Genomic DNA, 20549 nt, shown 5'->3' on the forward strand with positions numbered 1-20549 from the left:
ACCTCTGATGTTATTTTCAGCGTTTATTCCAAAACCCTATTCTTTCCCCATTAATGTTCCCCATAGGAACGTTCTTTTCTTTCCCCGTTAATGTTCCCCATTACTTTTTCCCATAGGAAGGGCTGAACGAACCAGAGGTAACTCATTTTTCCCATAGGAAGGGCTGAACGAACCAGAGGTAACTCATTTTTCCCATAGGAAGGGCTGAACGAACCAGAGGTAACTCATTTTTCCCATAGGAAGGGCTGAACGAACCAGAGGTAACTCATTTTTCCCATAGGAATGGCTGAACGAACCAGAGGTAACTCATTTTTCCCATAGGAAGGGCTGAACGAACCAGAGGTAACTCATTTTCGGTTTTTAGGACTACAAGCTGGCGAGCTCTATAACCTGGAAAAACTCCAAACACCTTTGACAGAACTACTGAAATGCAAAAGATGTGTACCTCCATGATGTGAAGAAAATGTATGAAATGTATGCATTCACTACTGTAAGTCGCTCCGGATAAGAGCGTCTGCTAAATGACTAAAATGTAATGTAAATGTAAATGTAAACCAAGGAGACAAGGGTCAACACTCATTTCCATCAATATCAGACGTGTCAGAGTGATTTACAGATGAACGCCTGCAGGGGAAAAACGGCCACCTACAGTCAAGTCACAAATGAACAATCCCTACTTTAAAACCTCAAGAGTCAAAGGCTTTTTCTGTTTTCGTCCAAAATCTTATTAGTGAAGAAATATTTCACAGCAATCATTCTCATCTCCGACCCATCAATTCCTTTCGCATCATTCTCTTATCTCCGTGGCAACAGAAGTGCTAAACATTCTAAGGACATCAGCAGTGCTAGAGTCTCTCAAGAGGAAAACCATGTGTAAACCCAGGGGGTCTGTTAAAAGGCCACTGTTTTCCACCTGAATGAGATCCCTTATAGATTCTCCCCTTGCCCTCCCCTTCTGTCTATACATGAATAACCCCTAGCCCACTGACAAATTCCACCTTAAGATACAATGGTGGTGTGCTGGCGGTCTCACCTGATTGGTTGCGCTCCAGCACCCTGCTCCCCTGCATGTTGCAGAGGTCCCCCTGGGGGCTGTTGCAGGGGGTGTTGAGGTCTACTTTGAGGCAGGTTGGGGATCCCCCCAGTGCGACCTGGGGGATGTGCCTCTTCCTCTTCTTGGGAAGCTTCTGCTTGGCCATGGCCAGCGAGTAGTACATTCCAAAGTTATTGACGATGACGGGCACAGGCATGGCTATCGTCAGCACGCCCGCCAGGGCACACAACGCGCCCACCAGCATGCCCGACCACGTCTGCGGGTACATGTCACCGTAACCCAGCGTGGTCATGGTGACCACGGCCCACCAGAAGCCAATGGGGATGTTCTTGAACATGGTGTGTTCGCCAGCCGTGGGGTCGTTGGGGTTGGCGCCGATGCGCTCGGCGTAGTAGATCGCGGTGGCGAAGATAAGCACACCTAGGGCGAGGAAGATGATGAGGAGGAGGAACTCATTGGTGCTAGCCTTCAAGGTGTGACCCAGCACCCGCAGCCCCACAAAGTGTCGCGTTAGCTTGAAGATACGCAGGATCCTGACAAACCTTACCACTCTGAGGAAGCCCAAGACGTCCTTAGCTGCTTTAGACGACAGCCCGCTCAAGCCTACCTCCAGGTAAAAAGGCAGGATAGCCACAAAGTCGATGATGTTGAGCAGGCTCTTAACAAACTCCAGCTTGTCTGGGCTGAAGATGACACGCACCATGAACTCCAGGGTGAACCAAAGAACGCAGACACCCTCCACGTAGGTGAGTGCCGGGTCCGTCTCGATAATGTAATCAGGACCCAGGTCCTGCAGGCTGCCGTTGAGCACCGCCTCCGACTTGTTGATGATGGTGATGGTGTTGAATGCCTCATGGGTCTCCAGGCAGAAGGTGGTGATCGAGACCAGGATGAAGAACAAGGAGGCAAAGGCCACAAACTGGAGAAGAGAAGATAAGATAAGGAGAGAGAGAGGGGGGGGGGAGATTAGAGAGAGAGGTAATTAGAGAGACTTTTGAATGTCAAACTCTGTTGTGTCATTGCAGCTCATAAAGCACAATACATACAATCTGGATAACCTTCTATTTACTAATTCATTTATTCACCCATCACACACACAGAGAGAGAGAGAGAGAGAGAGAGAGAGAGAGAGAGAGAAAGAAAGAAAGAGAGAGAAAGAGAGAAAGAAAGAGAGAGAGCGAGAGAGAGAGAGAGAGAGAGAGAAAGAAAGAAAGAAAGAAATAGAGAAAGAAAGAGAGAGAGAGAGAGATAGGGAGGGAGGGAGGGAGAACCATAGCAACGTTAATTAACATCACCTTCATCAAATACAATACACTCCAGAGAGAGAGAGAACAATCTATTAGTACTAGCAATAAACCCAGCCAGTGGCTCACTGGGACGTGGCCTGGCAGTCTTAATGCAGTTAAACCCGCTGACTGGCCCACTCATTCCCTTGTAGTGGGTACCAGTCTGTTTCTGCCATCATGCCACTCCTTTCCACCTTGTCATGCCATGTTTGGTTTGCATGACTGTATGGAGTAGGTAAGAGCTCAAACAGATAAAGGATCAGGCTGGGTTTTTGTTCAGCACATGAGTCACAAATTGTGAAAAATATATTTCTAAAAAGCCATATACAAAAAGAAATACTTGATTGATGGATCTCATTGTCTGAGTTTAAACAGGCAGCACAATTCAGATGTTTTTCCTCTCCACTATTAGGTCTTTTGACCAATCACATCAGATCTTTGGGTCATAAGACAGCAATTAGTATGGAAATGCATCCCTTGTCCTCCACATTACAGATTTACAATCCAGCCACAATGACTGAGTAGAAAGCAGTATAGAATTGCCGTTCTACACAGCACAAGCCCACATCCTCTGTGTAATGGACTCAGACGATCTCTTCAGGTCAGTTCAGATTGTCTCTCGAAAACTAGTCTGTACACATTGCTTTAGATGAGCAGAGTGGCACAGGGGAATTCAGCTTATAGGTTAGTCAATAACAAATATTTCAGTTGAATGTAGCTAAAGGCAATAATTACAAGAGGAAATCCTTGAAGTATATTATTTTCTAATACAATAGACAACAACAAAACATTATTTTTTACATGTGGTGAATGCCAACCTTTTATTAGTCCAGAAAACCCCCTAAATAATAAAGCATGTGTGATTTTAACCAAAATATCGATGCAGAGAGAGAGAGAGACAGAGACAGAGAAGGATATATATTCCTAGGAATGAGTCACCTTTTAATTAAACATCAGCTGTTGATGAGACACAGTGAAGGTTCTTTAATCAGTCTCTCTGTCTACTGCCTATACCTCTGTTTCAGTCTTCACTAGCTGAAATCTCTCTGTCACTCACAAAACATATCTCAGGGTCTGCACAGTGCCCCCACGGCAAAGTCAAGCAGAGACAGGGATGACTAAATAGCCCTCATTGGTCCTATTCATTAACACATGTATAACGATATGCGCTGAGAGTTGGAAAGCAAGTTCAGGGAGTGAGTGTTTTAATGACATAAACAGACCATAATACAAAACACGAACAGAACACAGACAGGAAACAAAAACAATAACGCCTGGGGAAGGAACCAAAGGGAGTGACATATATAGGGAAGGTAATCAGGGAAGTGATGGAGTCCAGGTGAGTCTGATGACGCGCAGGTGCGCGTAACGATGGTGACAGGTGTGCGCCATAACGAGCAGCCTGGTGACCAAGAGGCTGGAGAGGGAGCACATGTGACACCCTGGGTCTAGTTTACTGACCAAAGCCAGAGGAAGTGGGAGATGACAGGGGGATTGATTTCATTGGGACTATGTTGTACAGCCTCAGTGGCAGAGATTGTGACCTTTCTGGTTTGCATGCATCCCTATCCATGTTTTTATGACTACCGTGAAACATTCAATGAATTAGTATATTCTTCAGTGGAAGGCTTTCAGCTTTGCCCTTTAAAAGTAGCCACTATATGTATGAATGTCAACAGCATGGTCGCTACACAAAACAATATACTTCAAAATGTCCACTGCATCACGTGGTTTTGACTTGAGCTCAAAACAGCCAGACCTGTTGTACTCAGAAACTGATTTCCTTGGCAGACAAACTTCAGTCTGTTTGACCCAGATGTGTAGACTGTGTGCGCTGGCGTTTGCATTTGTGTTTGTATGTGCAAATGGAGCTGGGTCCAGAGAGGTGTACAATTTGCTCCTCTCCTCCCTCCATCGCTCTCCCTCCATCTCTTCTAGAGCTCAGAGGAAGTGGTTTCACACCCTCCCTTGTTTTGAATTGTATGCATTTCTGGTAGAACAATATCTAGGGAATAGGGTCCCATTTGGAACGCAACCGATGACTCATGCAGTCTCAGAACGTCATTCTGCACTGATGAAGTCTATCTGTGCATTCATCCTGGCAGTCACTGGTTGCATGCAGCCTTTCACATGTATTATGCATGTCTTTTTCAGAACGTGACTTTATTTTATTCATAAACTTTCTGTATTCTTTTCACCAGGTGGACAAGTTCTAAAAAGGCAGCAGGCATCAGGCAACTGAGAGAAACTATAAATGAAAACCCCTGAATTTACTTTGCAAAGTTAACAAGCATTCGTTGTTCCAGAACCGAGGTACTAGCTATTTAATAATGGATCTCTACAGCGAGCCAAGTGAATAGTCAAGGCCGCAACAGAACAGAACATGAAATCGTGAAGCACATTTACCATTTTGAAGTAAGAGGCAGGCATGGGAGCCATACAATGGACAGAAGCTCAGATGTTTAGTGATTTACAATGTGCCACCACGCCATCTGTTCTAGACAACATCTTTACTTTCCAGAGCTTCACAAAAGCCTTCACCTTTTTCTACTGCATCTACTTCAACATAATATTGAGCACTGAAAACAGATTCATAACGCACTTCCCCCTAACCACAATCTTCTGAAACTTATAGGCACAAAAACACCACTTTGACCAGAAAAACTGTGTGGCGGTATCAACAACAGCTGGGTTAAGTGTGTAAACTGGTCCTCAAAATGGGGAATATCCTCCTTTTAAAGTAACAACTTTACTAATAAATATCTAATGTATCTTGTCTTTATAACTCATACTATTTCTCTTTCTCCTGCCATTCTCATGAACACAAAACAAGAAGACTGCGGCCATGATGCTTCCTTCCTTCCTACCCATGATGCTTCCTTCCTTCCTACCCATGAGGCTCCCTTCCTTCCTACCCATGAGGCTTCTTTCCTTCCTTCCCATGATGCTTCCTTCCTTCCCATGATGCTTCTTTCCTTCCTTCCCATGATACTTCTTTCCTTCCCATGATGCTTCTTTCCTTCCTTCCCATAATGCTTCTTTCCTTCCTTCCCATAATGCTTCTTTCCTTCCTTCCCATGATGCCTCCTTCCTTCCCATGATGCTTCTTTCCTTCCTTCCCATGATTCTTCTATCCTTCCTTCCCATGATGCTTCCTTCCTTCCCATGCTGCTGTGAAGAATAATGGCAACTGTCATTTCACGCTGTGGTGTAATTGTCTCGAATACGCACACACACACATCATTCCCAGAGATGGGGTATATTATATAGTCTCCCCAGCTTCTGTTGATTAATACATAGGAGTCTGCCCCCTGATGACCTGTAACAACTGAATCATGTCATATATCAACTGAATCATGTCATGTAACAACTGAATCATGTCATATATCAACTGAATCATGTCATGTAACAACTGAATCATGTCATGTAACAACTGAATCATGTCATGTAACAACTGAATCATGTCATAAAAACAACTGAATCATGTCATGTAACAACTGAATCATTTCCTGTGACAACTGAATCATGACATGTAACAACTGAATCATGTCATATAAACAACTGAATCATGTCATGTAACAACTGAATTATGTTATGCAACAACTGAATCATGTCATGTAACAACTGAATCATTTCCTGTAAAAACGGAATCATGTCATGTAACAACTGAATCATGTCATATAAACAACTGAATCATGTCATGTAACAACTGAATCATGTCATAAAAACAACTGAATCATGTCATGTAACAACTGAATCATGTCATGTAACAACTGAATCATGTCATATACCAACTGAATCATGTCATGTAACAACTGAATCATGTCATGTAACAACTGAATCATGTCATGTAACAACTGAAACACGTCATATAACCACTGAATCATGTCATGTAACAACTGAATCATGTCATGTAACAACTGAATCATGTCATGTAACAACTGAAACACATCATATAACAACTGAATCATGTCATATAACAACTGAATCATGTCATATAACAACTGAATCATGTCATGTAACAGAGGGGCTGCCGTAGACACACAGAACACACACATGAATCATGTCATATAACAACTGAATCATGTCATATAACAACTGAATCATGTCATAACAGAGGGGCTGCCATCGACACACAGAACACACACTAATCATGTCATATAACAACTGAATCATGTCATATAACAACTGAATCATGTCATAACAGAGGGGCTGCCGTAGACACACAGAACACACACATGGGAAGGCAGACATAATGCACACATACACTCTCTTGCATACACACACACACACACAAGCATACACACATCCTCTCTCTCTCTCACACACAGAGAGACACACACGCATACACACATCCTCTCTCTCTCTCACACACAGACACAAACGCACGCATACACACATCCTCTCTCTCTCTCTCTCACACACACACGCACGCATACACACATCCTCTCTCTCTCTCTCTCTCTCTCACACACACACACACACACGCACGCATACACACATCCTCTCTCTCTCTCTCTCTCTCTCACACACACACACACACACACACACACCACACACACACACACACACACACGCACGCATACACACATCCTCTCTCTCTCTCTCACACCCACACACACACGCACGCATACACACATCCTCTCTCTCACACACACACACACAGGGACACACGCACGCACACACACGTCCTCTCTCTCACATATACACACACACACGCACGCACACACACATCCTCTCTCTCTCACATACACACACACACGTTATGTATGACAGGCATCAAAATGCAAAAAAAAAGAGATGCTGCTTCCATTCCATCTGATTTAAACACTCTAAACACAGTTGGTATGCCTAATGAGTTTAGGGAGCATTAGCATGTGGAAAGCACCCCACCATATAAATCCTACTTTGTGGTGCGTGGAGGTTTGACGTCCCTCCTGGCTGAGTGTTTGGCCCAATGCTCCCCGCACTGAAACAAGTTCCATCCCTCTTAAGGCCTCCGTAGTGGCCTGATCCAATCAGAGGGCTCCATCAGCCAACCCAAATATTTGACGGGAAGCAATCACATGCCCTGGCAGAGAAGACGGGGCAAGACGGGCCCTCTTGATAAAATTAATCACTGCACTTTGCCGTGTGGATCTGTCGCGTCCGTCGCCTCTTGGACCTACGCATGTTCTCAGATCACAGCAGAGACTTGAGGAAAGGGGCCATACAACACAGTTCCATTAGACCACTGCCCCACAGATTAGGTTAACCCCTTTGACTAGAGAGCTGAGACGAGAGCCAAGCTGCATCCCGAATAGCACCCTATTCCATACATAGTGCACTCCTTTGGACCAGAGCCCTATGGGCCCTGGTTAAAAGTAGTGCACTACATAGTCAAATCAAATCAAATTTTATTTGTCACATACACATGGTTAGCAGATGTTAATGCGAGTGTAGCGAAATGCTTGTGCTTCTAGTTCCGACCATGCAGTAATATCTAACAAGTAATCTAATCTAACAATTTCACAACAACTTCCTTATACACACAAGTGTAAAGGAATGAATAAGAATATGTACATATTAAAAAATATATGAATGAGTGATGGCCGAACGGCATAGGCAAGATGCAGTAGATGGTATAGAGTACAGTATATACATATGAGATGAGTAATGTAGGGATGTAAACATTATATAAAGTGGCATTGTTTAAAGTGGCTAGTGATACATTTATTACATACATTTTTCCATTATTAAAGTGGCTAGAGTTGAGTCAGTATGTTGGCAGCAGCCACTCAATGTTAGTGATGGCTGTTTAACAGTCTAATGGCCTTGAGATAGAAGCTGTTTTTCAGTCTCTCGGTCCCCACTTTGATGCACCTGTTCTGACCTCGCCTTCTGGATGATAGTGGGGTGAACAGGCAGTGGCTCGGGTGGTTGTTGTCCTTGATGATCTTTTTGTCCTTCCTGTGACATCGGGTGCTGTAGGTGTCCTGGAGGGCAGGTAGTTTGCCCCCGGTGATGCGTTGTGCAGACCTCACTACCCTCTGGTGAGCCTTACGGTTATGGGTGGAGCAGTTGCTGTACCAGGCGGTGATACAGCCCGACAGGATGCTCTCGATTGTGCATCTGTAAAAGTATGTGAGTGTTTTTGGTGACAAGCCGAATTTCTTCAGCCTCCTGAGGTTGAAGAGGCGCTGTTGCGCCTTCTTCACCACGCTGTCTGTGTGGGTCGACCATTTCAGTTTGTCCGTGATGTGTACACCGAGGTACTTAAAACTTTCCACCTTCTCCACTACTGTCCCGTCGATGTGGATAGGGGGCTGCTCCATCTGCTGTTTCCTGAAGTCCACGATCATCTCCTTTGTTTTGTTGACATTAAGTGTGAGGTTATTTTCCTGACACCACACTCCGAGGGCGCTCACCTCCTCCCTGTAGGCTGTTTCATCGTTGTTGGTAATCAAGCCTACCACTGTAGTGTCGTCTGCAAACTTGATGACTGAGTTGGAGGCGTGCATGGCCACGCAGTCATGGGTGAACAGGGAGTACAAGAGAGGGCTGAGAACGCACCCTTGTGGGGTCCCAGTGTTGAGGATCAGCGGGGTAGAGATGTTGTTTCCTACCCTCACCACCTGGGGGCGGCCCGTCAGGAAGTCCAGGAACCAGTTGCACAGGGCGGGGTCGAGACCCAGGGTCTCAAGCTTAATGATGAGTTTGGAGGGTACTATGGTGTTAAATGCTGAGCTCTGATCGATGAACAGCATTCTTACATAGGTATTCCTCTTGTCCAGATGGGTTAGGGCAGTGTGCAGTGTGATTGCGATTGCGTCGTCTGTGGACCTATTGGGGCGGTAAGCAAATTGGAGTGGGTCTAGGGTGTCAGGTAGGGTGGAGGTGATATGGTCCTTGACTAGTCTCTCAAAGCACTTCATGATGACGGAAGTGAGTGCTACGGGGCAGTGGTCATTTAGCTCAGTTACCTTAGCTTTCTTGGGAACAGGAACAATGGTGGTCCTCTTGAAGCATGTGGGAACAGCAGACTGGCATAAGGATTGATTGAATATGTCCGTAAACACACCAGCCAGCTGGTCTGCGCATGCTCTGAGGACGCGGCTGGGGATGCCGTCTGGGCCGGCAGCCTTGCGAGGGTTAACACGTTTAAATGTTTTACTCACGTTGGCTGCAGTGAAGGAGAGCCCGCAGGTTTTGGTAGCGGGCCGTGTCAGTGGCACTGTATTGTCCTCAAAGCGAGCAAAGAAGTTTTTTAGTTTGTCTGGGAGCAAGGCATCGTGGTCCGCGACGGGGCTGGTTTTTCTTTTGTAGTCCGTGATTGACTGTAGACCCTGCCACATACCTCTCGTGTCTGAGCCGTTGAATTGCAACTCTACTTTGACTCTATACTGACGCTTAGCTTGTTTGATTGCCTTGCGGAGGGATAGTGAACAGGGTTCCATTTGGAACACACTCCTAGTCCAGCTAACAGACACTATAGTTATACTACTGAGCTGCAGCCGTAACGGATACCATGAGAGCTCTAGCGAGGAGTAGGACATGTTGTTGGTACTGTATAGACATCCTGGATGCAATTTCTACTGGATGCAACAACATACTTACAATTGAGCTATAACTTTACCATAGGGAGTTTGTGAGAACAAATGAGCCACAAGCTTGCTAACCCTCTGAGCTAATGCCATAGGCTTGGGGAGCTAATACGAGTCTTCAGGTATCCGGCAAGGTCATTCGTCATGTGTGGTTCACCAAACCTCTGTTACACTTACAATGAAGCACTATACAGCGAAGCACTATACAGCACAGTCATCCCAGTGGGGGCAAAAACCAGACGGATCCATCTCAGCCTGGAAACAGAACGTCCATCTTGGCTCCAATTCCACACACATTGCTTTGACTGCTGGCACAACAGCAGACGTGGATGGGCAAACCCTGGCGTCAGTCCATCAGAATTAAAACCCGATCAGGCTACTACTCCTTTGCTATCCGTGTCATCATCAGCCCGACACATTCGACCAATCAGAGGGCCCATTAGCCCTATCTCCTCTGGACACCCATCATCTGTAGGAGATGGAGGTTGCATCTTAAAATGGCACCCTATTCCCTAGTCAAAAGTAGTGCACTATATAGGGTGTAGGGTGCCACTTGGGATGCAAACGTAGAGCTCTGTAGCTCTACCAACCATGGGGAGTCCAAGTCCTGCCTATGAGCCTCCCCATACTGCCCTGGCCTAGTGCCCAAAAGACCCATCCAGCACTAAGCCTTTGTGACGTCATCTCCCACCAAGGGGAACCCAGAGGTTTCCGACATTAATATGGAACCCAGGGGGGCACTGTTTATCTCCTGCTTTCCAACCCAGGGGGGCACTGTTTATCTCCTGCTTTCCAACCCAGGGGGGCACTGTTTATCTCCTGCTTTCCAACCCAGGGGGCACTGTTTATCTCCTGCTTTCCAACCCAGGGGGGCACTGTTTATCTCCTGCTTTCCAACCCAGGGGTGCACTGTTTATCTCCTGCTTTCCAACCCAGGGGGGCACTGTTTATCTCCTGCTTTCCAACCCAGGGGGCACTGTTTATCTCCTGCTTTCCAACCCAGGGGTGCACTGTTTATCTCCTGCTTTCCAACCCAGGGGGGCACTGTTTATCTCCTGCTTTCCAACCCAGGGGTGCACTGTTTATCTCCTGCTTTCCAACCCAGGGGGGCACTGTTTATCTCCTGCTTTCCAACCCAGGGGGCACTGTTTATCTCCTGCTTTCCAACCCAGGGGGGCACTGTTTATCTCCTGCTTTCCAACCCAGGGGGGCACTGTTTATCTCCTGCTTTCCAACCCAGGGGGCACTGTTTATCTCCTGCTTTCCAAACCAGGGTGCACTGTTTATCTCCTGCTTTCCAACCCAGGGGGCACTGTTTATCTCCTGCTTTCCAACCCAGGGGGGCACTGTTTATCTCCTGCTTTCCAACCCAGGGTGCACTGTTTATCTCCTGCTTTCCAACCCAGGGGGGCACTGTTTATCTCCTGCTTTCCAACCCAGGGGGGCACTGTTTATCTCCTGCTTTCCAACCCAGGGTGCACTGTTTATCTCCTGCTTTCCAACCCAGGGGGGGGCACTGTGCATCTCCTAAAATGATTACTGTCGCACACAGACCCTCTCATCAAACATGCCATATGGAACATGGAGTATGCTGGTGGTGTCATGTAGACTGTATGGTTTCAGCTGAATGTGTTAAGACAGGATAACAAGTCAAGAGAGGGATGATTGGTAGCACTAGTGCACCACCATACATACTAATACTGAATAAGAGAGGGATGATTGGTAGCACTGGTGCACCACCATACATACTAATATTGAATAAGATAAATGAATAATGTCAACCATATTTGCTCGTCTTGTCGGCTCAAGTTTCCTGTGCCTGTTCCAGAAATAAACAGTAGTTAAAACCTACATCATGTACCGCAGTTTCCGGATCTGTTCATTTACAAACGACATAACACATATGTAATTAACCTGCCAAATAATAGATTTTCATCTCAGCTGAATTCTTCAGAGACCTTGAAGAGTCTGGCGTTCATAATAAGGTGAAGCTGATGAAACAGTATTCCCAGGGAATATCCTCCGGAGGAAACAGGAGTGAATTGTCCCCATGTAACAATGAAGTCCCACACAAAGCCATTGTCACACACCCTGCCTGCTCTTCTCTCTTGATCAAGTGCATGGCGCCATGTTAACGGCAACTTTTCTGACAACTTGGCATGGTAAAGTTGTGTTGTCGAGAGAGAAAGAGAGAGACAGGGAGAGAGAGAGAGACCAGGCTGAAGAGAGAGAGAATGAGAGAGACAAAGAGAGAGAATGGGGGGGTGAATGGATGTGTTCATGGCAGAGAAAGGAAAAGGGTTTCCCCCTCTTTTCCCCAAACACAAACGCAGCGGAGAAGAGATTTATGTGCTGACAGACTAAGAGACAGTATCCATTGGAGTAAAAATAGAAAAGATGGAATCAACCTCAACTGAAGATGATTAGAGGTAGAGAAAACCCTTCCTCTATGATAGACATTTGCTATTCTCTCCCTCGCTCTTTTTCTCTCCCACTCTACGTCACTGTCTCCCTCTCACACTTACCCTGGCTTCCGTTCTCATTATGCATCTCGCTGTGACATGACAGCAGATGCGCTCGGGGAACCCTTCTAAAACCCCATAGCTTTTGGCAACCAGCCAGATACCGGGTCTAAAAATAGCCTATCAAACATTTCCAAACGTTCTAATTTGAATAATTCATTATTACGTTCTCTCATAAAGTCGATGTGGAGGGATGAGAAACTGACAGTTGGATCCTTGCCAGGCATAATACTGTCTGTCCATAGAGCTTCTCAGGGCCAGGCAATAATAATACTCAAAGCAGCTGTCCAACAGAGACGAATTGTAAACTGCAGGCCTACACGTGTGCCCTACCATGTGTAGGAAATCAGTCGGAGAAGAAACACTGGCCCATTAGAGGTCAGAGGTCAGGGATTGCACAACTACAAGACCCAGGTCATCCTGATGCTGGGGCAATGACATCAATGGCGGAGACATACACGACAACAGCAGGTAAAAATAAACATAGTTCGTGGCCTGCCCAATGGGGAAACTATTTGGTTGTCATTCACAGGAATGGTGTATATAGGAAAGGAGTGGTTCAAACACCTTAAGAAGTACCAATGTGCAGTTTGACACGTTACAGAGACTGAGGAATGAGCATTCTAAACACGTGAGTATGTCTGTGGCATCAGTGAAGGTCTTTCTTGAAATACCCTCCACATAGAGCATCCATGTGTTGTCATGCCAACATCACACACAACATACTCTATACGCCGTACTGTTCTTCATTCACTCATCTGGCCGTCAATATTTCAAGACGAGCTTCTATCGACAGACATGCTATTGACTCCCCAGAGCTTGTGTTTATGAGAGCACATGTAGAGGATGCATAAATATCCATCATGACACAGGTGATGTTCACCGATGGGGGGAAACCCCATGAAGAGTGCATCACAGAGACATGACCGATGCATGGCGGCGTTATGGTGATGTATTGCATTGATGGACTGTCTATATGAGATGTAATGAAACACGTCTGTCTGTCTGCACTGCATTACTTGACATTTTTAAGGGGCTTGGTGGAGATCCTTGTCCCAGAGACCATACTGAATACTGTCCAGTATTTGGACAAAAACACACACTTCCTACTCATGAGCAGGTAGCCTGGAAGTTAAGAGTGTTGGGCCAGTAACCGAAAGGTTGCTGGACGAATCCACGAGCTCACTAGGTGAAAAATCTGTCAATGTGCCCTTGAGCAAGGCACTTAACCCTAGTTGCTCTGGATAAGAGTGTCTGCTAACTGACTAAAATGTAAACACAAAAAGTATACCTATTCTATTCGAGTAGCCATTTGGTAAATTTGGCTGGGAGAGTCCAGTCCAATTGCTTGTAGCTACTTGAATGCTCTCCTACCAACAGCCTTGTCATAAAACAAGGAAATACATAAAGGAAAACTTCACCCCAAAAACAATATTTTGGTATTTGTTTCATTAGTCCATTGTTGACATAGTCCCAAATGTTTTGCTTGTCAGCATTCAAGTTTTCAAGATAAGTAACTTTCAAAATACACAAATCAACCCCGTAGGATGCATTTTGCTAAAACTAAAATATAGTTTTTGGGTGAAGTTTTCCTTTAATAAAAGACAACTCTCCTCAGACTAGTCTGTAATGTTCTAGTCAGGTTCCCTTCCTCCCTGACTAAATATCAACACATGGAGAAGGCTGTGGCCGGCAGACATCTTTTGCCTGCAGTCTTCTCCAGGTAGAGAACACAAGGGAGATGAAAGTGGTACATGCTCCAGTTTCTTGATCAATAGTGTGTGTGTTTATATACGTGTGTGTGTGTTTATATACGTGGTGTGTGTGTGTGTGGTGTTTATATACATGTGTGTGTGTCAATGTCAGAATCCAGGCTTTTTTCCTCTTTGATAAAACCTAGTTGGCAGGCATTTGTTCAGCCCTCCCAGAGCTTCCGGAATACATGAATATATTATTGTCATTTTGAAAACCAACATGCTATCACCGTGTGAGGAGAAATACATGGGGGGGAAATCCTTACAGTATGCGTCAATGCCTTGTCAGATGTATCACACGCACGCACACACACACACACACACACACACACACACACACACACACACACCCTGCATGAACTCAAGAACAGACATCCACGTTCACGTGTACACACAAACACACACACCTTCCTCCCGGCAACTCTTGATGAAAAATATCCGCTCCTCGAATGAATAGCTCTTTAATTTGTCACTTAATGGACTGATGAATAGTTTGTTCCAGATTTAACATTCTGCTTTTTTTAGTATAGCATTAGCAAAGTGGGTCACCTAAAAATAGCGGGTTGGGAGGAGGGTCAGAGGTACAGGCTGTCTGGGTAATTTCCCTTCCCACTAGCCCCAGTGCTGTTGGCTGATTGGCGTTGGCATAAATAATCTGTTTACCATCCACGGTGTCCAGGCCATCCGTTATACAGCCAGTGGGAGTGGATACTGTGTATCCTGTACCATCCACGGTGTCCAGGCAATCCGTTATACAGCCAGTGGGAGTGGATACTGTGTATCCTGTACCATCCACGGTGTCCAGGCCATCCGTTATACCGCCAGTGGGAGTGGATACTGTGTAACCTGCAGACCTGAGAAATAAAGCTTGATGGGGCATTTAACAGTTTAGAGGTCAAGGCTATGGAGGATGGGAGGGAGGGAGGATGGGAGAGAGAGGGATTGAGGCAGGGGTTACTTTTCTGCCTGGCTGGATTTCCCTTGCCCTTCCCTTGTTTGCTTGACCGCAAAGAGGACTGGTCATGATGACAAAACATCTAGGCTGCATCCCAAATGGCACACTATTCCCTACATAGTGCACTACATTTGATGCAACCCTTGACTAAATGTCACATTAATTCAGAGATGTTTTGATCTCGGAGGAGTACAAATCGATGGAGACATGCATTTAAAATGTAAATTCACATCCACAAGATTTAGTTGAGTTATTAGGGAGAAGTCCACTCCATTGAGCATGTCGTCGTCCCCCCCGTCATAAAAACAAGCTGCCAGATCTCTTCCTGAGAGAGCAGCACTGGGTCATTATACCTGCCAGATCTCTCCCTGAGAGAGCAGCACTGGGTCATTATACCTGCCAGATCTCTCTCTGAGAGAGCAGCACTGGGTCATTATACCTGCCAGATCTCTTCCTGAGAGAGCAGCACTGGGTCATTATACCTGCCAGATCTCTCCCTGAGAGAGCAGCACTGGGTCATTATACCTGCCAGATCTCTCCCTGAGAGAGCAGCACTGGGTCATTATACCTGCCAGATCTCTCCCTGAGAGAGCAGCACTGGGTCATTATACCTGCCAGATCTCTTCCTGAGAGAGCAGCACTGGGTCATTATACCTGCCAGATCTCTCCCTGAGAGAGCAGCATTGGGTCATTATACCTGCCAGATCTCTTCCTGAGAGAGCAGCACTGGGTCATTATACCTGCCAGATCTCTTCCTGAGAGAGCAGCACTGGGTCATTATACCTGCCAGATCTCTCCCTGAGAGAGCAGCACTGGGTCATTATACCTGCCAGATCTCTCTCTGAGAGAGCAAGTCTAGTTCACTCTATCTGCCAGGCTGAAACATTGCCCACCCGAGAGCCATGATTGATTTTCTAAACAGATGGGTTATAATGCATTTATTTTGATGTTGTTGTTTTTCTCTCTCCCCGACACCAATAAAGGAATTTAAAAATAGAATGTTGGGGTTAAGAGCAGATACGTATAATGCCCACGACGTGAAGTCTGTGTGATCACATTTTTCAATTTTAGCTTTGAAGCGAGAATAAATATAATATCAGGACAACTATTAAAATCTGAGTCTTATCACACACACTGATAGTCCAACAGATAGCAGCACTTTCAACACTTTCTCCTCTTCCTTTGACATGCCATCTAGAAGCATCGTTACTATCATCTATGACATATTATTGGGGCTGCGGCCCTGGCTGGAAGAGACGGATGAGGATGATGTAGTTGCTATGGTGATGCGGAGCATGAGGCCGGGGTTACATAAGTTGTCATTGAGGACAGCGGACAGGTGTGACGAAGCCTGCCCGTTGTCCCAAAGGCTAGCGGTTGAGTATCATTACTTTTGACAATGTTCAGTCAACGTTCAGAGGACCTTATCGCAACTGCTTACTTTCCAGGATGGCCGGACACGGTCGGAAATGGTGGTTTCCATGGTGAGGGTCCCAACCCAATCACTCACCCAACTAAATGTATTTATAAAGCTATTTTTACATCAGCAGTTATCACAAAGGGCTTTACAGCAGTCCGGCCTAAAGCCCAAAGACCAAAACAGAAGCAGAGGCACAGTGATTAGGAAAATCTCCCAGAGGAAAGAAACCTTGAGAGGAACTAGGTTCAGAGAGGAGGCCCATATTCTTCTGGCCACCCTTATCCCACCCCCAGGCCAGTTGATGTGACTACCCTGCATTTTCACACTTATTTATACACAGCGAGATGGACTCCCAGAGTTAACCACTACTATTCCACACAGTGATGTCTCAGGATGGTAAGTTGGTGGTTGAAGATATCCCTCTAGTGGTGTGGGGGCTGTGCTTTCGCAACGTGGGTGGGGTTATATCCTTCCTGTTTGGCCCTGTCCGGGGGTATCATCGGATGGGGCCACAGTGTCTCCTGACCCCTCTTGTCTCAGCCTCCAGTATTTATGCTGCAGTAGTTTATGTGTTGGGGGGCTAGGGTCAGTCTGTTATATCTGGAATATTTCTCCTGTCTTATCCGGTGTCCTGTGTGAATTTAAGTATGCTCTCTCTAATTCTCTCTTTCTTTCTTTCTCTCTCTCAGAGGACCTGAGCCCTAGGACCATGCCTCAGGACTACCTGACATGATGACTCCTTGCTGTCCCCAGTCCACCTGGCCGTGCTGCTGCTCCAGTTTCAACTGTTCTGCCTGCGGCTATGGAACCCTGACCTGTTCACCGGACGTGCTACCTGTCCCAGACCTGCTGTTTTCAACTCTAGAGACAGCAGGAGCGGTAGAGATACTCTCAATGATCGGCTATGAAAAGCCAACTGACATTTACTCTTGAGGTGCTGACTTGTTGCACTCTCGACAACTACTGTGATTATTATTATTTGACCATGCTGGTCATTTATGAACATTTGAACATCTTGGCCATGTGCTGTTATAATCTCAACCCAGCACAGCCAGAAGAGGACTGGCCACCCCTCATAGCCTGGTTCCTCTCTAGGTTTCTTCCTAGGTTTTGGCCTTTCTAGGGAGTTTTTCCTAGCCACCGTGCTTCTACACCTGCATTGCTTGCTGTTTGGGGTTTTAGGCTGGGTTTCTGTACAGCGCTTCTGTACAGATCTAGGACAGGTAGCACGTCCGGTGAACAGGTCAGGGTTCCATAGCTGCAGGCAGAACAATAATGTTCAGAAGAATAATGTTCATATAATAACATGCATATGAATGCACACCATATTCCCTGTTACTACAGGCCTATAACTTTAAGAAGAATACATCACAATACTCATGCATGTGAACTAAACTGGACAAATCTAGACCTCTGTATATTTCATTATCAACAAATTACTGATAATTGATTCATTATATCAACCAACCAACCAACAAATAAAGTAATCAACCAACTAATCAGCCAACCAATTAATCAATTAATTAATCAACCAATTAATCAACCAACCAATGAATCAATGAATCAATCAAGCAACCAATGAATCAACCAACCCCTATCAATCAATTTACTGAGCGTTCTGTGTGGATATTATTAGTATCATTCTATGACTGATGCATTGTCACCTGTCCTTAGTTCTCCATTCTAGCACTGTTTGATTCAGTGGGAATTTATGACACTGCTCCACAAGCTTTAGATTACATTTGTTCCCTAAACAGGATCAAAGTGAACAGAGCGACAGCAAACTGGTGTTTATCGCTTCGCCATCAATCTATTCATGGTGTATCTGCTGAATTATTAATATCACTCGTGCTTACAGTCTGATCCCAGATCAGCACCAATTAGTGCACAGGTAAAAAGTGTTGCCTAATTCCCCCCAAAAATGTCAGTTTACTCTGTGTTGCTAAGGCTGTGTGTAAAATGTTGATAACACTGAAATGAGCCATGTCTCTATAAATGGTACTTGGACATCCATTTGTATTAGGTGATCCTCATTTAGAGTCAGTCCAGGTAGGAGGTGCCAGTTGTCCATATCTTTGAGGGTCAAATGATTTCCTGTCATTAAGGCTACAGGTGACACAGTCCTTGCAATTCACTACACAAGGTGGCACAACCATTTACCAAACTGCATATTCATGAAGTAAACTGATATTCTAAATCAAATTTTCCTCATTGGTTTTCAATTTCAGTTTATTTCATGTGTTGATTGAACTGAAATGCATGCAAAACATGCAGTATATCTCAGTATCTATCATAGCTCTGGACTGTGGAATTCAGAATGGGAATTCCGTTAATGGAACCCCCAGTCTGGAAAACTCTAATGAAGAGGGATGATGGATGACCTAGACACCCAGAAACCAGCCCAACAATCCATCTCCCCACCCTCCTCCTTCAATAATGGAGTTCACATGAAGACACTCAGCATACACGCTACTGAGTGGAGCAGCGGTCTAAGGCACTGCATCTCAGTGCTAGAGGCATCAATACTGACCCTGGTTCGATCCCAGGCTGTATCACAACCGGCAGTGATCGGGAGTCCCATAGGGTGGCGCACAATTGGCCCAGTGTCGTCCGGGTTAGGGGAGGGTTTGGCCGGGGTAGGGGAGGGTTTGTCCGGGGTGGGGGGGGTTTGTCCGGGATAGGGGAGTGTTTGTCCGGGGTGGGGGGGGGTTTGTCCGGGGTAGGGGAGGGTTTGTCCGGGGTAGGGGGGGGTTTGTCCGGGGTAGGGAGGGGTTTGTCCGGGGTGGGGGGGGTTTGTCCGGGATAGGGGAGTGTTTGTCCGGGGTGGGGGGGGGTTTGTCCGGGGTAGGGGGGGGTTTGTCCGGGGTGGGGGGGGGTTTGTCCGGGGTAGGGGGGGGTTTGTCCGGGGTAGGGGAGGGTTTGTCCAGGGTGGGGGGGGGGGTTTGTCCGGGGTAGGGAGGGGTTTGTCCGGGGTAGGGAGGGGTTTGTCCGGGTTAGGGGGGGGTTTGTCCAGGGTAGGGGAGGGTTTGTCCGGGGTAGGGGAGGGTTTGTCCAGGGGAGGGTTTGTCCGGGGTAGGCTGTCATTGTAAAATAAGAATTTGCTCTAACTGACTTGCCTAGTTAAATAAAGGATAAATAAATAAAAAATCACTATCTAATCACTGAAATGCAGAAAAAAATAACCTGATTAAGAAAGATTCATGAAGATCCCAGTCACTGTCACTGTATATAAGGTCCTAGGGAAATAGTGTGTCATACTGGAGAGTTTTGAATGACTGAAAACAGTCCTATGACATGTATCCTCAAAGTGATAAATCTTTAACTACAACGCAAAATTCAATCTACAGGGAACGCTTCAAGTATAGCATTTAGTCATACATAAGGATGTTTCAAACACAGTGCATTCAGTTTAGCAGTCCTAATGATGCACTAACTTGTATTTGGTGCATTTTAATAAGAGTGTTTAGTGAATTAACATGCTTGCCTGACTTCTGTGCAGGCTGCCATGCAACCTGAGAGGCACAAAATGACATTTGGGAGCAGCATTAGCTTGGCTCGCTAGCAAGTGCATCACGCAGGCACCCACTGGCAGACAGTGCACGGCCGTATGCATATGCCTGCCTTACCTTGCTCAGAGGCAGGCAGAGAGGTAGGCAAAGAGGAAGACAGGCAAATAGGCAGGCAGGCAGACAGAGAGGCAGGCAGAGAGGCAGGCAGAGAGGCAGGCAGAGAGGCAGGCAGAGAGGCAGGCAGAGAGGCAGTCAGGCAAAGACTACAATCCCCTAGCGGATACATATCAACTCTTAGCGTTAGGGGGAAGCTATCTAGGCATTTCACATCCAGTTAGCCCAATTAGTCTGTAGGGAGCCAGGGAGCTCATGGAGAGCAGGGTAGAACAGTACAGTACACAAAGAACTATGGAGCCTCACGGCACCAATTACCAGTAGTGGGGGTGGAGGAGTGGAAGGGGTGGAG

General features: G+C 46.0%; 1 protein-coding gene across 3 annotated transcripts in view; it reads right to left on the reverse strand.

The window, feature by feature from the left end:
* The window catches only part of LOC106576495 (voltage-gated potassium channel KCNC2), an 86010-nt gene that overhangs the window by 17476 nt on the left and 47985 nt on the right, over positions 1-20549 (reverse strand). For all 3 annotated transcript variants that reach the window (XM_045722299.2, XM_082977800.1, XM_045722298.2), the window contains exon 2: positions 1034-1973. In XM_045722299.2, coding sequence (XP_045578255.1) covers positions 1034-1973 — 940 coding nt within the window. The remainder of the gene's footprint in view (positions 1-1033; positions 1974-20549) is intronic.

Source organism: Salmo salar, chromosome 07, assembly GCF_965601325.2.
Source record: "Salmo salar chromosome 07, fSalSal1, whole genome shotgun sequence".
NCBI lineage: Eukaryota > Metazoa > Chordata > Actinopteri > Salmoniformes > Salmonidae > Salmo > Salmo salar.